This window comes from Lissotriton helveticus, chromosome 1_1, assembly GCF_964261635.1.
Source record: "Lissotriton helveticus chromosome 1_1, aLisHel1.1, whole genome shotgun sequence".
NCBI classification, from domain to species: Eukaryota; Metazoa; Chordata; class Amphibia; order Caudata; family Salamandridae; genus Lissotriton; species Lissotriton helveticus.
The window spans coordinates 1441531541-1441558584 of record NC_136057.1 but is presented as its reverse complement, the minus strand read 5'-3'; the positions used below and the strand labels follow the sequence as shown (position 1 = coordinate 1441558584).

Genomic DNA, 27044 nt, shown 5'->3' with positions numbered 1-27044 from the left:
GAACAGTTAAAAGCGGAGAGTGATGACTCAATGAGAGTAACTATACAAAAGGGCTGAAGCAACACGAAACATGATTCTACGCCACCCAACCTCCAGGATGTGGGTTATAAGGCTGTGTATATAGTGACTAGAGGTACGGTAACTGCTCACGACCCCGAGAACACCTTGGCATGTATATTGTATAACTCGCATTACCTCTGCAATAAAAATTGTTTTACAAAAAAAAGACCGACTATGCTACCTCTGCGGTGCGTGCCGGGCCACGAGAAGTTTCAGGGACAGCTCCTTCAAAGCCTTTGGCGCCATGGCCCGGCAATCGGAGCAACACTTGGTGTCGTGGTCGTGCTCCAGGCACAATAGAGACACAAGGTGGGAGCCCGCTACCGACATGGTGGGGTGACAGGCGCCACCCGGCTTGAACCCTAAAGGCTTCCTACTGGACATTCCTAACACACCAAAAGGAGTCGACAAAAGGTCGAAGGAACTTGTCAAAAAGTGACCGGGGTAGCTCTCTTCAATGGATCAGTGCTGGATGGCACAGAAAGAAAAGAACGGACATCAGCGCGTCGGAGTGGTGGTCATAACGCGGATGTCATGACAACGCTTACATCATGTGGAGTCGACCAATGCCACCTACAGGAGCTCAGGGGTACTGCTAGCAAAAATCTTCCGGATCCAGCCTGATGCCTGGAAGTTCAAAGGTAAGGAATCTGCAGCTAGATGTCTAACAGATATGGGTCTCCTCTCAAACTGTTTGCTGATTTTTGTGAAAAAGAAGTCTGAATCAAATTTAAAATGTAGTGGGGGAGCCAAAAAAGCCATACAAACTGCCTAAGAGAACCATGAAAACTTGGCAGAAGACATCATGTTACCAGGTGGGACCTACTGCTTGAGAAGAGTGACAGTTACCAATCATAACCTCAACAGTGTAGAGGGAAATATTTCTTTTTTAGCAAAAGCATTTTTTTAAAGTATGTGGGGGTACACCAGGGCGTGGGGGCGGGGCAGAAGAAAAACCGGGGCGGGTGTGCGTCAAATCAAACAAAAGACAACATGGAGCTGGTGGGGAGAAGGCACATGGACAAAACCTTAAAGAGTAAAGGTGTGCATAATATGTACAGCAGGTGGACATGCTAACGACGTTACACTGAACTCAGCATGTGGCTCCACAGCCTCGTTCAAGGGGTGGACAGAAAGCTGCTTGGGCTCACAAGGACGCTGACCAGTGTAAGGAAAATGATACAGAAGTTGGGAGAGGGGAGCTTGTCACTGTAAACAAGACAGTTGAAAGGAAAGCATGGACAGAACAGACCATGAAGTAGATACCCAAAATGCAATCAGTAAACAGGGAAGAAACTATCTTTGCATATATTGTACAGTGCTTTAACCCAAGAGACACTACAACATGTCCATAGTAGTGAAGCTCAATTGATATGCAGCAAGGCAGAAATCTAGCACTGAAGTAAATCTTTAATAACTTTCCCATCAGTTTACCAAGTCTAACGATATATCATACTAGTAAAGTGCCTCTTATGGCTTACCATAACTAGAGTACGCTGCAGAAAACAGACTTTACTAGTGACTGAAAAAGCCATTAGAAAAATTGTTATAAACCTTATTCCAGCCTAGGTCAAGTTCATGACTATCAAACATTTACATAATTAAATAAATCTTTGAGAAACAAAGGAGCTACGATCATAAGACATGAGAAACTAGATAATAAAAAGGTGATAAAATTGCTACTACCCCACAACAGCCCCGGGGACTCCAGATCATGACGCATGTGATCAACCATTTCAAAGTCCCACCAAAAGAATTAAAAATCAACTGGAATGCAAGTTATTCAACAAAATGTCTTACTTGAAACCAAACACTATGATTTTGGAGGAGTCGTTCGGCCACTCGCACACCGTTAAGTACAAATCGCTATAGATCTCTTCATCTTGAAAGAGACGCACCTGGCGAACCTGTGAATGGAAAAAAGAGCATTCCTGAAGAAGAAGTTGGTAAAAGGTACACCACAAGACCACAAATAAAACACCAGTGCCCCAATTATGGAACCTTTACACCAAATTATTGCATAAAGGAGACGTTGTCTGAGGCACTGGATGAAAGCACACAACACAGTGTGGGAGAGGGCAAGCTCTTGAGAGCCAAAATTCTCCCTTTAGATTCAACACTTGCAAAGACATACCCCACTTTGTTACAGACACATTCCCCCTTTTTTGGAAGGCAATGTATAGATTCGGAAGGGCTCTTACCAGCTTAAGTTTGCTGTGAATGTTGAATTCCCACCAGTATAAATGGTAGATGTAAAAGGAAAAGGAAAAGTCATCATCCAGAACTTTGCTGGTGTAGGAGAGGACATAACGGCCACACTTTGAGAATCCCAGGAAGATGTGCCTGGAAAAAAATAACATTCCGAATAAAAATCTGTACAGTACTGAAGCGCAGGAAGAACCATCAAATACAAATAATAGGAGTGTCATTCTGCACAGATACAGGCACTTTACTGGGCATGCAGTTCCTACATTCCGAGTACTTGCATGACTTCCTGCATCTTCTTCCCATTGTTACATTTCTAAAGTAATTTTAGCTACAAGAAACTAAGATCCTGATCAGCAATGAAGTATTGCCAATATCTGTCAACTCTAGGCTCTTGAGAAGAGGTAAAAATTGCTCTTGCACTATACACTCAAAGAACTGTGTGGATCTCTTCACAGAATCAGAAATTACTAGTCGTCCTACAGCTGCTCCCTGTTTTTCATATTACTTGACTAAGGAAAAGTACATATGCATGTTATTCCAGCATTGTCTGTACCAAAGAACTCAATAGGTAAAAGGTATCTCACACAACCCTGTTCGATAATAACTTCAATAAGTCTCCAATGAACCCCAAAATATGCACATTTAAGCCTAGTATCCCACACTGGGTCTGGCAGCTTTGAATTTCGGAATTATTCAAACACATTATTTATAGCGCTAGCTAGACCCGAGGGTATCAGAGCGCTTTACATCAATATCACACGCAAGACAAATTTACACAGTAATATGTGTAGGAAAGTGGCTCTATATGTACTGGACCAAAGTAAGAGACAGTGTGTATAGAGTCCCCAGTCCCCAGAGGTTTGGCAGAGGCTGAAGTTGGATATAACCTTGCTCTCTAAAGTGGTAGCTTGGTCGAGCAGTAAGGCAGTATCAGAGAACAGTGTAAAGCATTTGTTGTACACACCTCAGTCAGCAAATGGTCTCACACACTCAAGAACTGAACTCCAGGCCAATTGTTTTGTATCAAAATATATAGTTGTTTTATTTTAGAACCAACAAGGTATCAAAATATACTCTCAGGATGAGTTACTTTAGTTAAATACTTTTCAAATAGGCAATAGACTTTTTGAATGCAATAGTTACAGGTTGTTGCAATAGGCAACCCAATTTCAAACACAATGCAACATTGAGCTCAATGGGAATTTCTAGTTGAATGCAATTAGTTACTTTGCAGATTACTTTTCTAACCACAGGACTGGATCCTAGATTCAGTCCCAGGACATGAGCTGTAAACAGTTAAGTAAAAGCCTTTTAACGTAGTAGTTTTTTTTAAAGAATATTATTGTATTTTAAAAGTTGACAAACCTTTTCAGTTGAAATTACCAATGTTATCCTATAGCAGGAAATTCAATTTGCAGGTAAAGTATGTTTACATTACTTTTGTAATTCAGCACTGGACTCCTAGGTTCAGCACTGGGACCTCCATCTAAAACAGGTAAGTAATTACGTTTCGGTAGTTGGTACGATTTTTAAAGAATATTTGTAGTTTGCAAAAATCGACACTTAGAAGAAATTTGACAGAAAAACAGTCAATGGTTACCTAGGGAAGAAAATTCAAGTTGCAGGTAAAGTATGTTCACGTTATTTTTGTAATCCAGTACTGGACTCCTAGGTTCAGCACCGAGACCTCTATCTAAAACAGGTAAGTAATTACGTTTTGGTTCTTGGTACGATTTTTAAAGAATATTTGTAGTTTTTTTTTATTTTTTTTATTCTTTTTATTAACTCACACAAATAAGAAAAATAAAACACATACAAAAAATACACTGGACAGCCTCCGAACATACAATAAATGATATAACTTCTTTGAAATTACAAAACACAATACAAATAATACCAAACGGGTTCAGGGATCCTCCGATACTACATGATCTTCCGGAATGGCGGGGGGGAACACAAATATCTACTCTGTACACATTCGAGGCCCCCCAGATTTTCCCCCACTTCTTGGGCTTACCCCTAGCCATATACACAGATCTCTCCCTAAACATGCACCAGTCCAGGTCCTCCATCCATTTACCAATATGTTGGGGTTGAATAGCCCCCCCACAGTTGGTCGATATTGCGCTTGGCAATAGCACATGCAAGCGTTACCCATACTTTCCCATGAGACGTGAGATCAGTAGGTTCCCAAACATTCAAGAGACAACGACGTACTTCCAACTCAAGGCCCACACCCAATACCTCCCGCATCTTATCATGCACTGTGGTCCAGTACTTCCGGATGATAGTACAATCCCATAGCATATGCATAAACGTTCCAGTCTCACCACATCCCCTTCGACACTCACCACTAGCAGCCAAACCCATTCGCACCAAACGCGGGCCTGTAACATAACAACGATGGAGGACCTTCAGTTGGACCAATCGGAGACACATTTGGATAGCGATTACCCTTGGGGAGGATACCGTCTCTCTCCAGTCTTCATCATCTAGGAGCAGCCCGTCCGCGGTCCATTGCTCCCTAAGAGCCACGAGCGGATCATCCGTGTGGTTAATCAGCTTTGTATAGATCAAGGATATCGTTTTCGTCGGAAGAGGACCATCCAATATCCGATCCTCCAGTGGGGAAGTCACCGGGGGCGTAACTCCCCCGGGAATAACCATCAGTAGCGCGTGTCTAATCTGTGTGTAACGAAACCGCTCACTCTACCGCAAATGATGCCGGGCCTGAAGAGCCTCAAATGTCAGAATCCCGTCCTTGCCCCACATATCGCCCACCCGAAGATCCCAATGAGGTCCCATTTGTCAAAACCTTTAGTCTTCCATAAGCTACCCAGGCTTTCAGCATTCCACAGTGGAGTGGCCAAAGTCACCTTCCCATCCCAATTAAGGGAACGATTAGCCTCATGCCACACCCTAAGAGCCACCGCCGCAGGCCCGACCAGGGGAAATCGCCCCCGTCTGGCATACAGTGCCCTAGAGTATTCTCCCCCGGGAATCTGACCTGATCCATAGCATATCCGGGTCAAGCGGCGACCCATAAGTAGCATGATTACTAGCCGCCAGCTGGGACGCCCAATAATACTTCCGGATATTCGGCAGGCCAATCCCCCCGTCGTACCACGGCAGAGTCAGTTTAGAAAACGCTATCCGCGGCCTACCATACCAAAGGAGCTGCCGCTTGAAGGGACTCAATCTCCTTAAAATAAGACATGGGGACCGGGTCCATGGAGTTTTGGAGTGCGTACAGGAAACGGGGAAGAGCCATCATTTTAAACAGGATGACACGTCCCAGCAGGGAGTGCGGCAGCGACTTCCATCGCACCACGTCCCTCCGGAGTCTAGCTAGCGGTGGCAACAAGTTTTTAATATACCTGCTCTGGGGATCTAGAGACACAAAAATGCCAAGATACCTAAACCCCTCCCCAACTCCAACCGGACCGGACATCCCGCAGGGACATCTGGGGGGTCACCACTTCGAACAAAGCGAACAGACTTTCCCCAGTTGATGGCGAAACCAGAATATCTTCCAAACACCGCCAGGACATCCAGAAACGCGATTAGAGAAGCCCGAGGGGAGGACAAGTACAATAAAATATCATCCGCATAAAGGGATATCTAATCCTCCCACTCATACGTCCACCTAAGCCCCTTAAATCGATCTGTCCCAACGGACCCACGCCACAAGCGGCTCAAGCGCCAAGGCAAATAACGGGGAGAGAGGACATCCCTGCCTGGTGCCCCTCCCCAAGGCAAAATCCGCAGATCTATGATTATTTACTACGACCCTAGCCAGGGGATCAGAAAATAAAAGGCGGACCCAAGAAATAAACTCCGGACCAACGCCCAGCTTGCTCAACACTGCAAAAAGATAAGGCCACTAGACTATCAAAAGCCATAGTGGCATCCAGGGACAACAGGACCGTCGGCTCGTGTATTTTCGATGCGCCACCCAGGACCCCGTGTAACCTGTGCAAGTTAAGGGCGGTATTACTGCGAGGCATAAAGCCGGACTGATCCGGATGAATTAGCGTCGCAATGACCTTCACCAAGCGAGTCGCGAGTAATTTGGCTAGAAGCTTAGGTTCGGCATTCAGAAGGGAAATCGGCCGGTATGAGGAACATTCCATCTTAGGTTTGCCCTCCTTGTGCAGGACCACAATATTTGCGACCCGCTGGTCATACGGAAGCCGGCCCCTCTCCCTGCTCTCACTAAACATATCCCTGACGAAGGGAGCCAGTTTATTTGCATTCACTTTATAAAGCTCAACGGGAAGTCCATTAGGACCAGAGGCCTTTCCTGAACAAACCCCTCTAATTGGCTTGCGCCACTTCGTCATTTGTGAATGGGGAATCTAGGTAGTCTCTGTCCGCGTCTGAGAGGGTGGGCATTGGAATGTCCCGAATCATCTCCGCATTCTCAGACTCTATGTACTTGCCTTCGGTCGCATACATCGCCCTGTAGTAGCCCGCGAATTCGTCCGCAATCTGCTGCGAATCTGTTATTTTATCCAAGCCGACGGTCTGCAGCTCCGGTACAAACCGCGACGCCCATTCCCCTCCCTCCAGCCATGCAATTAACTTCCCAGCCTTATCCCCATGTTCGTACACCCTGCTCTGGGTATCCGCCAGCTGCGTCTTTGCCCTGTCTCGAGCCAAGGCCCTATACTCATCTCTACTGAGGCGGAGTCTGTGTAATCCCTCCGGGCTGGCGTCACGTGACACCTCCCATTCTAGCGCCAGCAATTCTGCTTCCACCCTAACAACCTCAGCCCGGCCCTCCCTCCCTCCCTCCCTCTTTTTCTCCGAAATGAATGACAGCAATTCCCCTCTGATAACAGTTTTGTAAGCTTCCCACAGGGAACACTTTGTGTCAACCGTACCTATATTTTCTCGAAAATAACTGTCAGCCACACGCACAATCTCCTTTTTAGCCGCGGGATCCCGCAACCGCCAAGCGCTGATGGGGGCAACCCTAGCCACTTCGTGCCCGCCAAGGTCCAAACCGATCCAAACCGGCGAGTGATCCGAGACCCCCCTAACCAAGTGCCGCACTTCCCGGATCCAAACTGCCTGCGCCGCCGGCACCAATACATAATCTATCCTAGAGAGGGAATTATGCGCCGCTGAAGCGTGCGTATACTGGAATTCACTGGGGTTTTTAAGCCTCCATCCATCAATCAGGCCAGTAGTCTCCGTAAAGTCAGTCAGCCATCTCCGGGACGGCAACAAGGCCCGAGCCGGGTGTCTGTCAGTCTCACCATTCATAACTGTATTAAAGTCACCACCAACAATCAGCACCCCAACAGGCAATGTCAAAAAAATCTTGTACAAATCACGAAAAGTATCTGTCTGAAGGGCCGGTGGGACATATACGGACAGAAAGGTGACAGTTCTCCCTTCCCACAACCCCGAAATCCCAACATATCTACCCCTATTATCGGTCCACATGGCCTGGACGGCCAGCGGAAACGAGTTTTTGACCAGGATCCCAACCCCTCTCGATCCAGTGGTAAAACCAGCATGAGCGACCATTTTGTATCCCCCTTTGTGCAGCACCATGCATCGCTTTCCCATGAGGTGAGTCTCCTGCAATAATACCACATCTGGGCAGTGCCCCCGAATCAACTGACCGACCATACCTCTCTTGATCTTGTCCCCAAGCCCATTCACATTCCAACTTAATACGGAAAGACATTACAATACCATGACTTTACAGAATCGACTGACTGCACCCAGTGTGAAATAAAACCACATACAATAAAACCAATACAAACCCCAAACATATCGCACCAACCCCCCACCCTGCACCCCTGCATACAGCTTGCGCTCATCCCCAACTAGCAGTGTGCCTGTCGCGCCCAACTAGTCTACAAAAATCTAAAAGTAGAAAACAGAGGAGGACCTACGAGTGGGCCCACCAACCCCCCCAACTCTATGTGGATATTCCCGCCCCATGAAACACCTCAAGAACATTGTAAACGAATATCAGCAGGGAATCCTATCGCAAACCCCCGTTGAACTGTCCCCCGATCAACTGTCTACAGCCCCCCCCCATACCTCACAATAAGCAAAATCATTGTTAATCGGCTTCTCCTTGATCGCGGGACTCCTGGTCCGGCCGCTAAACACCCTCCAACCAGTCTGCCACCACATCTGGATTATCAAAGAGCCATGCTTTCCCGTCAAGTTCCACTCGAAGGCAGGCCGGAAACATCATGGCGTACCTCAATCCCTTGTCTCAGCTTCTTTTTGATCACCAGGAACCTCTGACATTGCTTCTGCGCTGCCTGGGTAACATCCGGGAAGAACAGGAGCGTCGCATTCTCGAACTCCAGGGGATCCGCAGCTCGAGCAGCTTGCAGGATAGCGTCCCGGTCATGACAGTTCAGGACTCGAGCAATTATCGGTCTGGGGTTCGCCCCAACACGGGGTCTACCACCCGGGACCCTGTCGGCGCGCTCCACCGTGAAAAACTTACTGAGGCCCTTAGGTTTGAGATGATTAAACAGATCCGTCGCCTGCCCCTCCGCCTTCTCGGGGACTCCCAGGATGAGGACGTTGTTGCGCCAAGCCCGCCCTTCATACTCATCAAGTCGACGATCCGTAGACTCCCTTGAAGACTGAAGATCCCGCACCTCCTGCTGCAACTGGTTCACATCATCAATAAGGCTCGTCGTTTTGACTTCCAGCGACCTGACCTTCTCGTTCGCCTTCGAAAGGTTCGCCCTAATTATCCCCATTTCTATCTATACAGTGTCCAGCTTGCTATCGAGTCTCCATTTTCTGGCCCAAGGACGTCCGGACCCCAGTGATAGCCGCCATGAGGTCCTTTAACGTCGGTTCCTCCCCCGCAGGACGATCCTCGGAGCCTCCACCCGGGCCCCTCTTCGAGCCGATCGGTGACCCGTTAGGCAAAGTATACCTGATATTTGTAGTTTTAAATCAACACAAAGAAATTTCACAGAAAAACAGTCAATGGTTTCCTCTGGAAGAAAATTCAGGTTACTGGTAAGTATGGTTAAAATTACTTTTCAGGGTTTGTGCTGGGCTAAAAGGTGCAGCACTGAGATCTCTCCTTATAACAGGTGAGTAAATCGGAATTTGTTGTTCGGCTGATTTTAGGTGAATATTTTAAAGTTCCAAAACTCCACAATTAGAAGAATTTCCAAGTGAAACCAGTCAATGTTAGCCTATGGAAGAAAAGTGAGTTATCTGCTTTTAGGTAAGTACTCGATTGGCAGAGTTAAGGTTCTGGGCATAGACTCAGGAGTCTTACAGGGTCAGGTAGGTACAGTTGGTACACCCTCTGCGACACTGGGGCAGCCGGGTGCAGAGGTTGTTAGGCCCAATGTTATCCAATGAGAGACAGGGGGCCTTCGGTTGGTGGCTGCTGGCTAGCAGGCCACGCGGCTGTGGGAGCTGGGCTCCTGGTCACTTGTCCAGGCCACATGGGGAAGTAGGGTAGGACAAAGATTGCACTGCCAAGGGCACTCGGGCGGTTGGGTGCCGGGTGCTTTTGAGCCATCAGGCGCTCAATGTTATTCAATGGAGAGCTTGAAAAGGGAACAAAGGCTGCAGGCTTGGGGACGGAGGATCTTCTGGAGCGACCAACACTTGGAGGGGTAACTTGGGATATTGGAGGGTAGGTAGGCACCCTGAAGTTGGGCACAGGAGGCCGGGGGGCGCCGGATGTAGGGGTGTCTTTGGACGTCAGGAAATCTTACCCTCTGCTGGTCGCGGTTGGAGGGGTCCCTGGTTGTGAGTCTGCAGGCGTCGTCTGGGTCGTCGAGGAGGGTCCTTGGGCCCTGGATTCCAGGTCAGAATCGCCGGCGGGACGTCCTCAGGGTCTTTGTCCACTCGGGCACAGGGCAAGTTCGGCGGGTGCAGAGTGGGCTGGATTCGCAGTTCCTGGCTGGCACCAGGGGTATTGCGGTTTGAGCAGAGCCACTGCTTGTGGGAGTCCCAGTCTCTAAGAGGGTTCTTGAGGTTGCTGTCCGCAGGAGATGCCAGGGTTTAGCAGGAGCAGGTTCAAGGATCAACATGCCTGTAGGGCTGGGGCCAAGTCAGTTGGTGTCGTCTTGTTAGAAGTTGCACGGCAGGTCTTCGTCTTCTTTCTTGTTTCGAAATCGGGATCTGAGGAAGGAAGGTTCAGGGTGCCCCTAAATACCACATTTAGGGGCATTACAGGTAGGGGAAGGGCAGGGACCAATAGGTCCCTGTCCTGGGGTGAGTACACCCCCTATCCTGCTCCTCTCCTGTGACTCCAGTCAGGCGAAGCACTGTAGGCGAATAAAGGCCAGTACGAATGCTCCCTAAAGAGATGACAGCTGCCTTTTTGCCTTTCCCAAGGCATACTTGCATGCTAGCATTCTCATTGCTTTAACTAAGATGTTTTGCAAATGCAGCTCCCTCAAAAGTCTACTCTTGCTCTACTTAATTAGTAAGAACAGTCCTAATATCTTCGTCTAGCTTTCCCATTCCAAGCTATAACAGGCCAAGTATACCACAGCACCCCTCAAATTGGGACTGAGGGTGAGTCTCCACAAGCTTCAGTCAGACAAGTGTTGAGAGAATAACACCTCAACACAAGCCACTCCTCCCACAAAGAATAAAAAGAAAAACAAAAAAAAGAAATCACATCCAGTAACCATAACCTTATTTCTTCCAGTAGCAGTCAGTTGAAGATCAAATACACTCACCCAGCTCTCAGAAAATCTTCATCCACAATGTTCTTGAGAGAGACACAGACTCTGGGCGGGAGCTTCCGAAAGAGTCTAGGTGAAAGTTGCCCGCTTATCTGACAATAAAAAAAAAGACAGATAGTGGTGTTAAAATAATTATGCAACAGATTATTTCACCACTGGTCTAACCGATGTAAGCTATATTAGCAAATGAGGTGATGTAAAAACTCCCTTTGATCTAGAATGCTTCACAACTGCAAATTACATTCTCTAATCCAACTAGAGAGATCACAATAGACAAGCAGCATTACTATAGACCGGTCTGCTGTGAATAGTCCACCTACTAAGGCAGCAGGTACACACTCATGCAACCATACTATTTTAGATGTTTAGTTACAGACAGTTTGTTACACCTTCATCTCATGGGTACACTCAACACCTCGGAGCTGGCTCAGGTAGATTCCTTCTACTTAATGCTGGTTATCCCAACCGCAATGTAAGTACTAGTCACAGTTGTTCAATTAAATTTTAAACAACCTGCATAAGAAAACCATATCGCTAAAAAAACAAGTATTGGCAAAGCCAAAAAGGTCTGGCCTTTGCAATCTTGTGTGCGTTTTTTTTCACTGCAAGCATATGACAAAACAATAAAATGGGACAAAACAACTTTTCCACCGAGTTATGAATTTCAGAATTACTGCTTACAAAGGAGACCAAAATAAATCCCCACCTAGCCAAGCACTCAAACTGCAGGCAGCAGCACTTTCACAAAGTCACTATAACACTTTATAAAAAACTTGAACGGGCTGCAGGCAAAATAAATAGCCACTATTTAAAGTTTATAAAAACAAATACAATTAAAAAAAGACTCTTTGAACCAGCTTTGCAACTGAAGAAAAAGGAATCCTTTTAGACAAATGTGAACTTGCACAGGCTTTGTGCAGTCACTCACAGTGAAGGGAGCTACTGGGTAAAAGTAGGCTGACCCACTGCCTCATGCTATGTAGCTGTGGCCACTGCCCTCCATTCAAAGATACCCCAATTTAGAACAAGCATTTGCAATGCAATAGGTCTCGCATTAGGAAAGTGTGAGATATTGGTATTGTAAATGACAATTTTTTTTTAATGTGTGTTGGCTTTGAAAATATATAAAGTTATAGCATTGTTATTCACAAAGCCAATAGCTTACACTTTCCTAATGCGCGTCCTATTGGCTATGGCAATGCTTGTTGGTAGCAAGCAAGGACAGTGCTGTTGTGGTGCTGAGAGATGAGGTGGTGAATCCGAGTGATGAGGTGGGGTCCCCGAGTGATGAGGTGGTGCCCCCGAGTGATGAGGTGGTGCCCCCGAGTGATGAGGTGGTGTCCCCGAGTGAAGTGGTGGGTGCCCCTGAGTGGTGCCCCTGAGTGAAGTGGTGGGTGCCCCTGAGTGGTGCCCCTGAGTGATGTGGTGGGTGCCCCTGAGTGGTGCCCCTGAGTGATGTGGTGGTGCCCCTGAGTGGTGCCCCTGAGTGATGTGGTGGTGCCCCTGAGTGATGTGGTGGTGCCCCTGAGTGATGTGGTGGTGCCCCTGAGTGATGTGGTGGTGCCCCTGAGTGATGTGGTGGTGCCCCTGAGTGATGTGGTGGTGCCCCTGAGTGATGTGGTGGTGAGGGTGTGTGAGGGTGGGTGAGGGTGTGAGGGTGGATGAGGGTAAGTGAGGGTGTGGTAGGGTGAGGGGGGGTGATGGGGGGTGATGGGGGTGTGAGGGTGTGTGAGGGTGAGGGTGTGTGAGGGTGAGGGTGTGTGAGGGTGAGGGGGTGTGAGGGTGAGGGGGTGTGAGGGTGAGGGGGTGTGAGGGTGAGGGGGTGTGAGGGTGAGGGGGTGTGAGGGTGAGGGGGTGTGAGGGTGTGAGGGTGTGAGGGTGTGAGGGTGTGAGGGTGTGAGGGTGAGTGGGTGTGAGGGTGAGGGGGTGTGAGGGTGAGGGGGTGTGAGGGTGAGGGGGTGTGAGGGTGAGGGGGTGTGAGGGTGAGGGGGTGGGAAGGGTGAGGGGGTGGGAAGGGTGAGGGGGTGGGAAGGGTGAGGGGGTGGGAAGGGTGAGGGGGTGGGAAGGGTGAGGGGGTGGGAAGGGTGAGGGGGTGGGAAGGGTGAGGGGGTGGGAAGGGTGAGGGGGTGGGAAGGGTGAGGGGGTGGGAAGGGTGAGGGGGTGGGAAGGGTGAGGGGGTGAGGGGGTGTGAGGGTGAGGGGGTGTGAGGGTGAGGGGGTGTGAGGGTGAGGGGGTGTGAGTGTGAGGGTGAGGGTGTGTGAGGGTGAGGGGATGTGAGGGTGAGGGGGTGTGAGGGTGAGGGGGTGTGAGGGTGAGGGGGTGTGAGGGTGAGGGGGTGTGAGGGTGAGGGGGTGTGAGGGTGAGGGGGTGTGAGGGTGAGGGTCTGAAGTAAATGGTGGCAGGGCAGACATCATAAGACAGAGAGAAGAGACTGCGTTGGTTAGTTTCAGAATCAGGAGGGGCAGAGTCAGCACAGTCTGCGAGGGATCAACATGTCTAGAGGCAAAGCATAGCGGATGTAGCATTGCAGCTAGCAAGTCGAGTGTTTTCAAGCTGAGTGTCCCTAGAGAGATGGCAACACAGCAACAGCATTTGAGGAGCAAGGCTACTGTAAACAAGCATGGTAGGCTTTCACTTTCGTCCAGAAACAAGCTCTCGGCATTGCTGTGGCGGGGGGCGAGGGGGGGGAGGCGGGGCGGGGGAGCGGCAGCCTTTGAAGTATGATGCTGAGGCACAAATGGTGGTGAGCGATGTGCACACGGGGGGGGGGGGGGAATAGTGCGGCAGCCTTTGAAGTCGGATGCCGAGGCACAGACAAATGGTGGTGTGTTATGTGGCTGGCGGTGGTGTGCACGCGCATAGATCACATGAACTGTATGCGATCCGCAGCCATTTTGGTAGACTTTTCTTTTCCGCTTACTATAATCTCGCCGGAGCAATGCGCAAGCGCATTGGCTCAGGCGAGACCTAAAAACCAAGTATGTCTCATTTGTTAAACCCTTCCAATGTCCCCACCTCCTTCAGTGGTTTATTATCCCATAGTGGAGTTTTTGTTAGTATCCATTATCATCCAAAGTATGCGGTCGCCTCTATCCAGACCGATACTACAGTTTGAGTATAAACTGTTAAGAACCCATGTCATCTATTTTTGTACAGATATGCAGGGTATCCTCGACTACCCATTATGTATCTATTCACCCTGACCTCCGTTTCCTCCTGCACTGCATATACTCATGTATGTTGCCACTTGTGTGGCCCAGTGATACTTCTTGATGTCTGGTAAAGCTATACTCCCATTATAGACTTTTTGTCAATTTGTGTAGGGCTGTGAGTGGAGGGACACCATCCCATAGTAATAATCTTAATTCAGCCTCCAATTTTTAAAGAAGTCTGCTGATATGTGAAATGGGATATTCTGAAAGCATAGAGTAATCTTGACATGGCCATTATTTTAAACATGGCTGCTCTACCAAACACTGGTAATTCCTGCCAAAATCTTACATCCCTTTAGAATTTATCTAGCAAAAAGTAGAGATCTCGCTCAAGGAACACATCTTGATTTCTGGTTACACAGATATCTGAATCCTTCCCTGGCAATCGGCATCCTACAATCTGGTGGTAACTTGGGTGTGTGCCTTGTTAAAGGTTATAGTTGGGATTTTCCACAATGTATGCTGTACCCAGAGTATCAGCAAAATTCCGGAAAATCTGTTTTATCCGTGATAGCATCAATTCAGGTTCCGCGAATTATCTGCATATAGGGACATTTGTTCCTCCAATGCCTCATCCCAATTGAGACGGTTAATAAGTGGATCCTGTCGGAGCCAGGGTCCCAGCACCAAAGTAAACATCATGGGTGACACTGGGCAGCCCGTTCTAGTTATCCTCCTAAGTTCAAATACATTGGATTTCGCACAATTAACCTTCACCCTAGCTATTGGTTGATTGTAAAGGAGCTCTATCCATCACCTGTATTGGGGGCCAAAGCAAAATTTATTCTAGATCACAAACACGCAAGACCACTCAAGAGAGTTGAAATGACATTGTGGCATCTAGTGACATCACTAGTGTTTGCTCTTGAATAAGATCAGCCAGTCTCAGGACTCGGTATAGGTGACAGAGGTTGAGTTAAGTAACCCGTATGCTAGACTGATCTGGGTGAATCAGTATTTGTGTTACTCACTTTAACTTGGTCGTTAGACTAGTGTCTTGGCCATCACATTTAACAAGATAGGCCTATAAAAGGGCATTCATCCAGTGGCTTACCCTCTTTTGGTATGACAACTAAAGTGGCTAGCCTTTGGTCAAGCAGAAGTCTAACCTGTGTTCTGGCTTTGTCAGCAAGTTTTGTTGTGTGGCGTTTTAAGCTCAGAGTGAATTTTCCCGATTCATGCCCTTATATAGGTACAATTCACAGGCATAGAAATCAAGCCCTTATTTAGGCATAGCCCATGCTACCCAAATACAGGCATGGCTACTTCCACCCGTACCAAACGTTACAACGACTTCTTGGAAAACTAGCTTTAGCAGTTAGGTTGAATATTGATTTGTCCAAGAGCTCATTTACTTTACAAAGAACAACTATTCCCTAGGGGTTCTTTCCTGACGTTCACATGCCAGACTTTATGTCAAACTATGGCATTCCTAAACACCTTCAAGGTATAAATATACCTTCACTTGCTCTAGCAAGATACGGAGGTTCGGAGCAGTTCGAAGACCTACTTGCTCGACGCAGCTCGCTACAGCAAGTGCAGAAGGAAGCAGACTCTCCAGCTGACGCACTGATCAGGAAGCTGCCCTTCTCCTGCCGAGAATCCAGCTCCAGTGTTTCCGGCTCCCCTTGCGGGGTGTTTGGAAATCGAGTCCCGAGACAGAGATACCAGACCTTCTTCATTCTAACCAAGGTATGGAGCTGATTAGAACCTAGAGAAACCTTTGGTGGATTCTTGGCAAAATACTAAACCTATGCTACACAATACTTACTTCTTCCCTCGTACTAGACTTAGGTTAGGTACATTGGGGTAGGCTTATTTTAGAAGCACCAGTTGAGTATTTTAGTCAATGTTATTTATGTATGTATTTTTATATGGCTTAGAAACCATACAATGCTTTTACAGTATTATTTCATATTACTGTTTACGCTGTACCCATTATACTTTGCAGTCTGCATAATGATTGCAGCAGTTCACCTCTCTTGCATGAGAAAGAAGACTGTTCAATAAACCCTTTTTATTGAAAACGCCCGTCTCACTATTTCTTTGCAACTCTGTAGAAACGAAGCATGCACGATTGACTGAGTGAAATACTTATCGATTGTTTACGCGACTCAGATATAGTCTTATTATTGGGAAACAAAGTTGTCATGTTTATGCGGTTGTCAGAAACTAATCCCTTCTTGTGTATTCGAGAAAGTTTCTAGTGACCTCTAGTTAGCTGGCACACACACAATTAAGTTTAGTATATTCGATAGAGACCTAGTTGACCTCAGTCCTACGTCTAATCTATAGGATATATTCTTCCAATGCGCAGAGCCTATTGGGAATATAGGAACTACACTACATGGCGCCCAGCGTTTGGTAAGGCACTAATTTAACGCTAGATACTAAAGTAACTCAATCGTGCTTTTTTCAGAGACCCCTTTATCCATAAATACTCCAATAGACGTCTGGAGTCGGTAAAAGGATAAATATCCACCATAACGGAGTAGAACGAAAATCCTATGTATTAGTTTTTGGTTTTTCAACGTTGAAGGATACAGTGTTCCAAAATATTGTGCACCCTATCTTGGTTTCCTTGAAACTTGCTCTGCAACTTTCATTAAACAATGTTGATTAACTGCGACAACACCGCAACCGGTGGAGCGGCAGCAGATGCAGCCGTACAAGTTGAACAAGTTACTTACCTTCGGTAACGATATATCTGTAAGAAACAGTAGTTAGTATTAGATTCCTTACCTTAGAATATCCCCAGGCGTCAGTCTGGATCCGGAAACTTTTGCGTAGCAGTACCCCTGCGCGTCGGTAGGCGTCGTCTGCAGGCGTCCCCTGCGGCTCCGCGTCGTCGGCGTCGTGCGCCGTGATGACGTCGCTGGAGTATATAGACGCCGCCTCCGCGCGCTGACGTCAGTTCTTTGCACACAGCTTTTCCGCGCCAGAACACGCAGAGCCATGTGAGAACCAACACTGGTGCCATTTGAAAACTAGGGCCCTGAAAGGGATGTCCTTAACCCTAGGTATCAGTTCGCAGAACGGGGAGGATGGGTGGGGCGGTAAGGAATCTAATACTAACTACTGTTTCTTACAGATATATCGTTACCGAAGGTAAGTAACTTGTTCATCTGAAAGAAACAGGTTAGTATTAGATTCCTTACCTTAGAATAGATACCCCAGCAATACCAACCCCGGTGGTGGGTCTGCGAACCAATACAACCTACACCAGAAAGTCCTGGAGGACCGAACGGCCAAAGAAGCCATCCCTCCGGACTTGACTGTCCAGGCAGTAGTGCCTCGCAAAGGTGTGCAGCGAGGCCCACGTGGCCGCCTGGCAAATGTCCTGCAAAGGGACTCCCCGGCCCAGGGCAGTAGTAGCCGCCGTGGCCCGAGTGGAATGGGCCCTCAGCCCAACAGGAGGCTCCTTCCGAGCCAAAGAGTAGCATGCTTTGATGCACAGGACGACCCACCGAGAGATGGTCCGTTTCTGTACCGCCCTTCCCTTCTTCTCACCCACGTAGCCAACAAACAGTTGGTCATCCACCCGGAACTGGCGTGTGTGATCCATATAGAATGAAAGCGCACGTTTTGGGTCCAGACGATGGAGCCGCTCTTCATCCTTTGAAGGATGCGGAGGCGGGAAGAAGGAGGGCAAGGTGATGGACTGCCCAATGTGAAAAGCAGAGACTACCTTGGGCAGGAAAGAAGGTCTAGTCCGAAGAACCACCTTATCAGGATGAACAGACAAGAAAGGAGGTTGAATAGAAAGAGCCTGGAGCTCACTCACTCTCCTGGCAGAGGTGATGGCTACCAGGAAGGCCGTCTTTAAGGTGAGAAGACGGAGAGGACAGGAATGAAGGGGCTCAAAGGGAGCGCACATCAGGAAAGTCAAAACCAGGTTCAAGTCCCACTGAGGCATCACGAACGGAGTTGGAGGATACATGTGCGTGATGCCCTTCAAGAATCTTAACACAATAGGGGACTTGAATAAAGATGGCTGATCAGGTAGCCTCAAGAAGGCGGAAAGGGCAGAAAGATAGCCCTTGATAGTGCCCAGAGCAGAGCCCTGCTGGGCAAGGGAAAGGAGGAAGAGGAGAACCTCAGACAGAGGGGCAGAAAGGGGATCCACAGCCTTTGCTGTGCACCATGCCACAAATCTGTTCCACCGGCAGGCGTATACCGACTTTGTGGAGGGACGCCTGGCTGCCAGAATGACATCACAGACTTCAGGAGGCAAGTCAAATGGCCTCAACTGTCGCCGCTCAATCTCCACGCATGGAGGTGGAGACTGGACAGGTTCGGGTGGAGGACCGTCCCCTGCTGCTGCGACAGAAGGTCCTCCTGAAGGGGCAGGCGGATCGAGGGACCGACTGTCATGCTGAGTAGCTCGGGATACCAGTACCTTCGAGCCCAGTCCGGAGCCACAAGGATAACTTGGGCCCGGTCGCGCCTGATCTTCTTCAGCACTCTGGGCAGAAGTGGTATAGGCGGAAAGGCGTACAACAGACCGCAACTCCACTCGCGCCGAAAGGCGTCGCCGAGCGAGTGCCGTCTTGGAAACTCCAACGCGCAGAACCGATGACATTGCGCGTTCTCTTCTGTGGCGAATAGATCTAACCAAGGCTCTCCCCATTGCTGAAAGAGGCCTCTCGCCACGTCCGAGTTCAGACGCCATTCGTGATCCACCGAGCACCGACGGCTGAGTTCGTCCGCCCTGGCGTTCAGAGAACCTGCCAGGTGTTGAACCGTCAGAGTCACGCCCTGACGTTCCAGCCATTGCCAGAGGCGCAGAGCCTCCTGGCAAAGGGTCCACGACCCCACACCGCCCTGTTTGTTGCAGTACCACATGGCGGTGGTGTTGTCCGTGAACACCTGCACTACACTCCCGTTGACAAAGGGGAGGAATGCCTTCAGTGCTAGGCGAATCGCCCGCAGCTCCAACATGTTGATATGGAGCCGGGACTCCGCCGGAGACCAGAGGCCTCTGATCTCCGCCTCTCCCAAGTGGCCACCCCAGCCTTGGAGGGACGCGTCCGTCACAACCACGTGCTCCGGTTGGGGAAGGGAGAGGGATCTGCCCCTGACCCAATCGCGGTCCGTAAGCCACCACTGCAACTGTCTCGCAGTGCCCTCCGAGATCAGGACATGGTCGGATAGGTTGCCCTGATGCTGGGCCCACTGAAACTTCAGGTCCCACTGCAGAGCCCGCATCCGCCATCTGGCGTGATGCACCAGAAGGATGCAGGAGGCCATCAGCCCCAGAAGCCGCAGCGTCAACCTGACCGAAACCCGGGATAACGGCTGAAAGATGGGAATCAGAGCCTGAATATCCCGGACCCGCCGTTCCGGAGGATAAACCCGAAACTGCGCCGAGTCGAGAACCGCTCCGATGAAAAGGAGCTTTTGAGAGGGACACAGGTGTGATTTCGGCACATTGATGGAAAACCCCAGCTCGTGCAGGAGGTCTGCCGTCATCTGAAGGTGGTGGACGACTGTCTGGGGCGAGCCCGCCTTCAACAGCCAGTCGTCGAGGTAGGGGAAGACTGAAACCCCTAACCGGCGCAGATGAGCTGCGACCACCGCCATCACTTTCGTGAACACCCGTGGGGCGCTGGTAAGGCCGAATGGAAGCACGATAAACTGAAAGTGCTCGTGGCCTACCGTGAACCGCAGGTAACGCCGGTGGCCCGGCAGGACGGGGATGTGAAAATACGCATCCTGCAAGTCCAACGCTACCATCCAGTCTTGTGGGTCTAGAGCAGCCAAGACCTGAGCCAAAGTCAACATCTTGAACTTCTCCTTCCGGAGGAAGCCGTTGACGTTCCGTAGATCCAAGATAGGACGCAGGCCTCCCTTGTCCTTCTTGGGTACCAGAAAGTAGTGGGAGTAGCAACCACACCCTACTTCTGGCCCAGGAACGCGCTCGATGGCCCCCTTGGCCAAGAGGGCCGTAACTTCCTCCTGCAGAAGCGTCAAGTGGTCCCCCGACACACGGTGGTTCTGCGGTGGCATGGCTGGAGGAGTGGACTCGAAGGGGAGGGCATAGCCCCTTCGGACAAGCTGCAGCACCCACCTGTCCGATGTTATCGCGCGCCAGCGGGAGTGGTGATGGCAAACCCTGCCACCCACTGGCGTCACGTGAGCCCGAAAGCTCGGACTAGGAAGGCTTGGATGCAGCAGCGGAGGGAGGCGTGGACTGACCACGCCGCTGGCCTCTACCGCCACCACGGCGGAAACCACGGCCGCCACCGCGCTGGGGAGCGCTCTGCGTCGCGTGGCTGGCAGCACGTGTGGGACCTCCCCTCCCTTGGCCACGAAAGGGCCGAAACGAACCAGTCTGCTGGCGCTGGGTCGAAAGACCCAAGGACTTGGCCGTGACCCTGGAGTCCTTGAAGCGCTCCAGCGCGTGGTCCGCTTTGTCACCAAACAGGCGACTGCCATCAAATGGCATGTCCATGAGTGAATTTTGGACGTCTGGCGAGAAGTTGGCAGATCTCAGCCAAGCATGGCGACGAATCGCCACCGTTGTGGACATCGCCCGTCCCAGCGAGTCGGTCGTGTCGAGACCACAACGGATCGAGTACCGCGCCGCATCCCGGCCTTCAACTAAGGCCCGGGTGAGCTTGTCCCGCACCTCCTGGGGACATTGCGGCAGACACTCCTCGACCGTATCCCACAGGGAGTGGGTGTAGCGGCCCAAGAGGCACGCGGTATTACAAGACCGCAGTCCAGCGCTCAAAGAGGAAAAGACCTTTTTACCAAATTGGTCATACCGCTTTGATTCCCTATCGGGCGGAGCCGACGGAAATGCGGACTGCGAAGTGGAGGCCTGGATCACCAGACTCTCCGGGGAGGGATGGGTGGATAAAAAGGCAGGGTCGTCCGAGCATGGACGGTGACGCCTTGCAACATTCCGGTCAACCGGCGCACCAGAAGCGGGCCTGGACCAGGTGCCCAAAAGGACATCCGTCAGGGCCTCATTAAACGGCAGCAGAGGCTCCTGGGGGCATGACTGCGGTTTAAACACTTCGGTCAGAATGTTCGGTTTGACCTTCGCGACGGGGAGCTCAAGGTGCAAGGCCTTGGCAGCCCTCATCAGGACCACCGAATAGGCAGCACCTGCCTCAGACGCCACAGGGGACGGAGAGACAAACCCAGGGTTGGGCGACTCGTCCAGGCCACTGGCATCACCCAGATCACCTACCCAGTCCACATCATACTGGCAGGCACGGGATAGAGGGTCCTCAGACCCCTCCCAACCCTCTCCATACTCATCTTCATCATACCCATATTCTGGGTCGACGATATAGACATCGGGGTCAACGGGCCCCATCGGCGTCGGATCCGGCGTCGGCCGACGCCGGTCCGACTCCGCGTCCGGAGTCGGGGAGGAAAGGGGGGTGGCGCCGCGCGGCGTCGGTGCCGGGGACCCGACGCCGGCCGGAGCCGACGGCGGAGTCGCTGCACCACGCGGGGGCGGTACCACGGGTTGGCCCACAGGAACCGACGCCGGAGAGGCCGGGAGACCAGCCAGCGACGAACCAGAGGGAACCAGCGGCGCCGGGGCCGGAGCCACCGGCGGCGCCGGGGCAGGAGCACCCGAACCGCTCGGGCCCCCAGACGGGACCGACGGGCCCGCAGGCGCCGTAGGCCCCGCCGGAGGAGACCTCGCCCTCATAGCAATGAGGAAGGCCTCGATCTCCTCACGCGACGCGCCTTCCCCAGGGACCGACGGGTATGGGGTAGACGGCGTCGGCGACCCACGCGGGGCCGCGGGGGTGGGGTCACCCGAGCCCCCGGCCGCATCACGCGGGCGTCGGGGGTGCGATGGCGACGCCCCGACTTCTTGTGGTGCTTACCTGACGAGCCGGAGGAATGGTGGCGACTCCCGGAGCGCCCATGGCGGCTCCGCGATCGTTCCCTCGACCGCTCCCTCGACCTCCGACCGGACCGGGACCGCTCTCGACGCGGGGCCGACACCCGGAGCTCGAGAAGCTTGCGGGACCGCTCCCGCCTAGCTTTTCCAGTCAAGGCCCGACAGTCGACGCAGGACTCCACGTCGTGGTCCGCGCCCAGACACCGGAGGCAGAGTCGATGGTGGTCGGTGACCGACATCATGCGGTCGCACTCGTCGCAACTCTTAAACCCAGGCATCCTACCGGCACCGTAGAAAGATTTAGTTTTACAAACACTTGGTCAAAAGACCGGAGTACTGCTCTTCGGATCTGCGCTAACTGGCGCGGAAAAAAGAAGAACTGACGTCAGCGCGCGGAGGCGGCGTCTATATACTCCAGCGACGTCATCACGGCGCCGACGACGCGGAGCCGCAGGGGACGCCTGCAGACGACGCCTACCGACGCGCAGGGGTACTGCTACGCAAAAGTTTCCGGATCCAGACTGACGCCTGGGGATATTCTAAGGTAAGGAATCTAATACTAACCTGTTTCTTTCAGATTTAAACTTTACAGGTTTCCAAGAGACAGACGATGATGCTATAAGCATTCTAGAAACTTTAAGGAAAGCCATCACTATAAAACTTATACGAAATGGCCTTTCATCAAGAGGTGGTAGGGTAGTTTTTGTGATAGAGGTACATGAATATAACCAGGCAGAGGTATTCTATTCATGGATAATCTTCCCTGAAGCAGATCCAAGAACAAAAGTGTTTCATTTCTACAAAGAAGATGAACCACCAGAGGAATACATTCCTTTCGAGGAAAGTGGTGTGCAGAAGGTATAATACAAGTAATGGCCAGATATGATCCAACAGTACTGGCCATATATTAGAAAGTGGTGTACTGGCCATATATTAGAAAGCGGTGGGTAACCCATTTGGTCCTGTTGCTTTGCCAGATTGCAGTTCTGTGATTGATGCAGCAATCTAGTCTGCTTCAATCTCTGCCTCTAGGGCTTGCCAATCATCTGTTGAGAGCTTGGGGACATTTTGTATTTCTTCAAGGATAATGTGATTATGCTTGAATAATAGCTGGCAAATATCTCTGCAATTTAAGTGTTTCCCTTGACCAACTTCTGTCCAGTGTTTTTAAATCTCCAGAATCCATTTACTTTTATGGGGTTATCATTTTGACCAGACAAATAATTTCTCAAACTTATTTGTCCACTTCATACACTCTACACTAAGTTGATATAAAAGAGGCCGAGACAATTTTCAGCAAGGTCTGTATATTTCTGCTGTTTTAAGCAGAGTCTATGGGTGAGCTCCTCATCACTGCGCGCAAGAAGACGTCATACTACACTAAGGATCTGAGCTTACAACTTGTCAATTTGATTCCTCTTTTTCTCCCCCACAATCAACAATATCACCTGCCCCCTCAATACCATCTTTTAAGCGCTTCCAATAGTGTGGCCACTGACTTAACTGTTCCACTATTCTCTTTAAGTATTAGTAAGTTGCGGTCTTGAGCTACGCTAATACTTCCTTATTTTTAATGTAACGTGGGGTGGGGGGGTAGGTCAATGGACGGTTCTTCAACAGTCTCACCCACTTTCTCCTTTTATTCCATCCACAGCGGAAAGTGATCCGAAATTCCATAAAGGATTCACCATAAATCGCCCAGCCTAAGCAATCCAGGAAAACCACCATTGATCCATGTCTCACCTGTGCAGGCTGCTCCTGGTGGCGCGGTTGTAAATAGACTATCTGCTGTAGTACATGGATTAGCAGGCTGATGTACATGATTACCATCCTGCAACCAAGACTAATAAAGGAACAACAAAGACATAACCCGGCTACGTCTGGTAAGATACTACATAACCGTTCCTCTTTGACTCCTACCGCCCAGACCATTACCATCCCAAGATAGTACTTTCAGTGAGTCCCCAATGGTGACTTTAGTGCCATTCCTTAATTGTCTAGCAATATATCTGTGGATTAAGGATCCTTCTTGAACGCCACAGTGCTGGGGCCATGTATGGGACCTCTCATTCCACCCATACCACATGATGGTGACTACAACAAAACAGAACATCAAAACAAACCCTGATAAACTCCCCCTCACTTGAATGGCAGGTATCAAACTACAGGTTCCCCCAACTTGGAGAGTGTCAGTCGCCATAACAGACCTATGTAATTTACAGGCGGCCTGGCTGGGGCCTCCCGCATGTAATCATTGTTTCGTAGCCCTTTTAACTGTCACTAACATATTATGCCCTCTTCAAGGAGCAGTGTTTCGTTTCAATTGTCTCCCACAGGTCAAATTATCGATCTGCAGTGATCAGGAACACCCAAATCATTGGGCCTCGGTCTTATAATGCTGCTTCATGTGTCTCACTTCTATTGGAATTTCTTCTCCACATTGCTTGATAGGCCTATCCGCTTGCTGGGTGGACATTGCTTAAGACACCTCACTTTCAATCTCCGTAGAAGGCACCGGCCTGCCACCAGCAAAATAAGCAGCTCTCTCCTGGAGTTCTCGCCATGCCAGATTACAATACTCATCATTGCATGGCAGGGAGCAGAGCACAACCAGCATCTAGAATCCCACGTCCTTCCGGTTTTCCCTACTGCATGCCTTGCTGCCTTCATTGTAGTGGTACTATGTGGTAAAGTCACATGTGTGGGATTATTCCTTGTTGCTGTGCTGTGGATTCCTTATATAAGCTCATGCTGGAGTCTATGCGATCCCCGCTTTGGCCTTCCTGAGCATCCATGGCATGGAGGCTACTCCTTATCTTAGGCCCCTGCCCACTGTACTGTTTGGGTGAGTTGCAGCATCTATGTCACTTGAGCCCAACAATTTACATGCAGGTGTGACCCTCCTCAGTTTCAGACAAATTTACAGAATTTTAAACACTCACTCTTCACGTTGACCGCTGTCCTATTAACCTCCCCAGTTATCACGTCTCAATGCTATTGCAGGTCAATTTGTGTGCGGATGAAGGGGGATTTAATTGCAAATTGTCGCGAGTGCTCTAGCAAGTTGCCATTTTCTACAAAGTCCGGTCATGCCGATCTGCAAACTTATCTTAAATAATTTGTTACCCCTACCCTGCATGTCAAGGAATGTCAACCCATCAGCAGCGAAGTCAAGATACTTGCGAACTGGGAGAAAGAACTCACAATAAGTTGAGAGAGACATCTGAATTCGTCCCACAATTCTAAAAAAGGTGGCTCTAATCTGCTCAATTAACAGGGCTTTCGCTCTTTGATTCGGGTTTATCACATAGTCCCCATGTCAGTTGGAAGCTACAGCTTATTCCTCAAAGACTCAGGATTTTTAGATTCCAGTGAAATCTAATAACGAAGAGCTCTACTCTAAGTAATCTGGTACCAGTGCTCAAAATATGAGCAATCCTACTCTCTTGGTGCCACAAGTCTTTCCACACAACCTCGCCTGCTTGACAATTCAAATAAATATCACAGTGTGGTATGGGAACGTTTCACTACACCTCTTAAGGCAATCAGAACCTGAAATATTACCATAGATTATGGTATTAACACTACTTATATCTCCACTATTCTATCCAACTGTAACAAGAACCGTCCTTTTTGCATATTCAATTTAGTCCTTATGCCTTTAAATAGCTTAGGGTCACTGGCCCTCAGAGTTGTTTTGTTCCTTGGAATCCTGACCCAAATTACTCCACAGCAGCAGAATTGTCTCCTGTCTTCTGAGATGAGCGAAAGACCTACAAATTTAGGTTTTACCCTGATTTATTTGGACACCTGACAAATTGGAGAACTATTCAATTTCTTGGCTAAAACCCGTTCGTAATATTTTGGGATCTCCCACTAATAGGCTGGCTGCAAAGACACTCATTTTAGGTGTGCCCCATACCATCATGTTCTTTATATGGGAAGCAGACCATATAGCAAGGGGTTCCACAACTACTGCAAACAGTAGGGGTGTAAGCAGGCATCTCGGCTTGGCCTGGAGTTCACCTGGATACTAACCTCAGGAGACCAGATTTGAGTGTGTCCACAAAGTCAAATTTCCCCGCATCCTCATTTCTAAAAAACATGTGCCCGAAATAACCAATCTGAGGTCAAATACCTCTCTGTATAGAGACCGCAGCATTATAGACACCCCCCCAGGTGTCAAACCTTGGATCCCATGCCAGCCATCTTCCTCTATTATCACTTGTCTGTGATAATTGAATCCTGCCTCAGCCGGGTTAATGAGAGACAGGAGGATAGTTCCCGAGTTAACAATAACTTGGTATACATTTTAGTTTCTACATGGATTAGGGTCGTGGGATGATAGAAGTTGCACTACTCTGGGTCTCTCATATACTTTTGTATAATGAGATCACCACATCAGACAAATTGCTTCACTAACCCTAACTGTAACCAGCATTGGCATAGCCAATTGGTCTCGGCAATGGGAGTGCCTTATCGCAGAGCCACTCAGAGAAATGTTTAGAAAAAGCCTCTACACTAAGAGCAACAGGAGCATACTCTAGGGAAAAATATCCAGCACAAGTGATATTGCATAACCTGCCAAAATACACTATATGAATGCAAAGCGTGATACCAGGCAGCCAGCGTTGAAGACAAGTATGTTGCTTGTTGCTGCTCCTCAGCCTGAATATTTTCAATCATGATTGATTTGTTTAAACCTACATCACACTTAATAGGCTTTGGGTATTCATACAGTGCATTTTGGGCTGCAATCGGTTTAAAACAGCAATGTGTTACTATGTCACAACAAGCATTGGCATAGCCAATAGGTCTCACCTTTGGGACTTTGTGTTTAGCCAGAGCATGCCAGGTTCAGGTTTTAAAGTCTTTATTGCGATTTTTACATCATAAAAGACAGCTTATGACAGATAAAAATAAGAATAAGACATACATAAAATACTAATTTGAGATCATCATAATTACGTAGGCAATTCA

General features: G+C 49.4%; 1 protein-coding gene across 1 annotated transcript in view; it reads right to left on the bottom strand.

Annotated features, from left to right (window-relative positions):
* The window catches only part of DCAF15 (DDB1 and CUL4 associated factor 15), a 324736-nt gene that overhangs the window by 228531 nt on the left and 69161 nt on the right, over nt 1–27044 (bottom strand). The window contains exons 2-4 of the mRNA XM_078685623.1: nt 10974–11071; nt 2262–2403; nt 1861–1967 (exon numbers count right to left, since the gene is read on the bottom strand). Coding sequence (XP_078541749.1) covers nt 1861–1967; nt 2262–2403; nt 10974–11071 — 347 coding nt within the window. The remainder of the gene's footprint in view (nt 1–1860; nt 1968–2261; nt 2404–10973; nt 11072–27044) is intronic.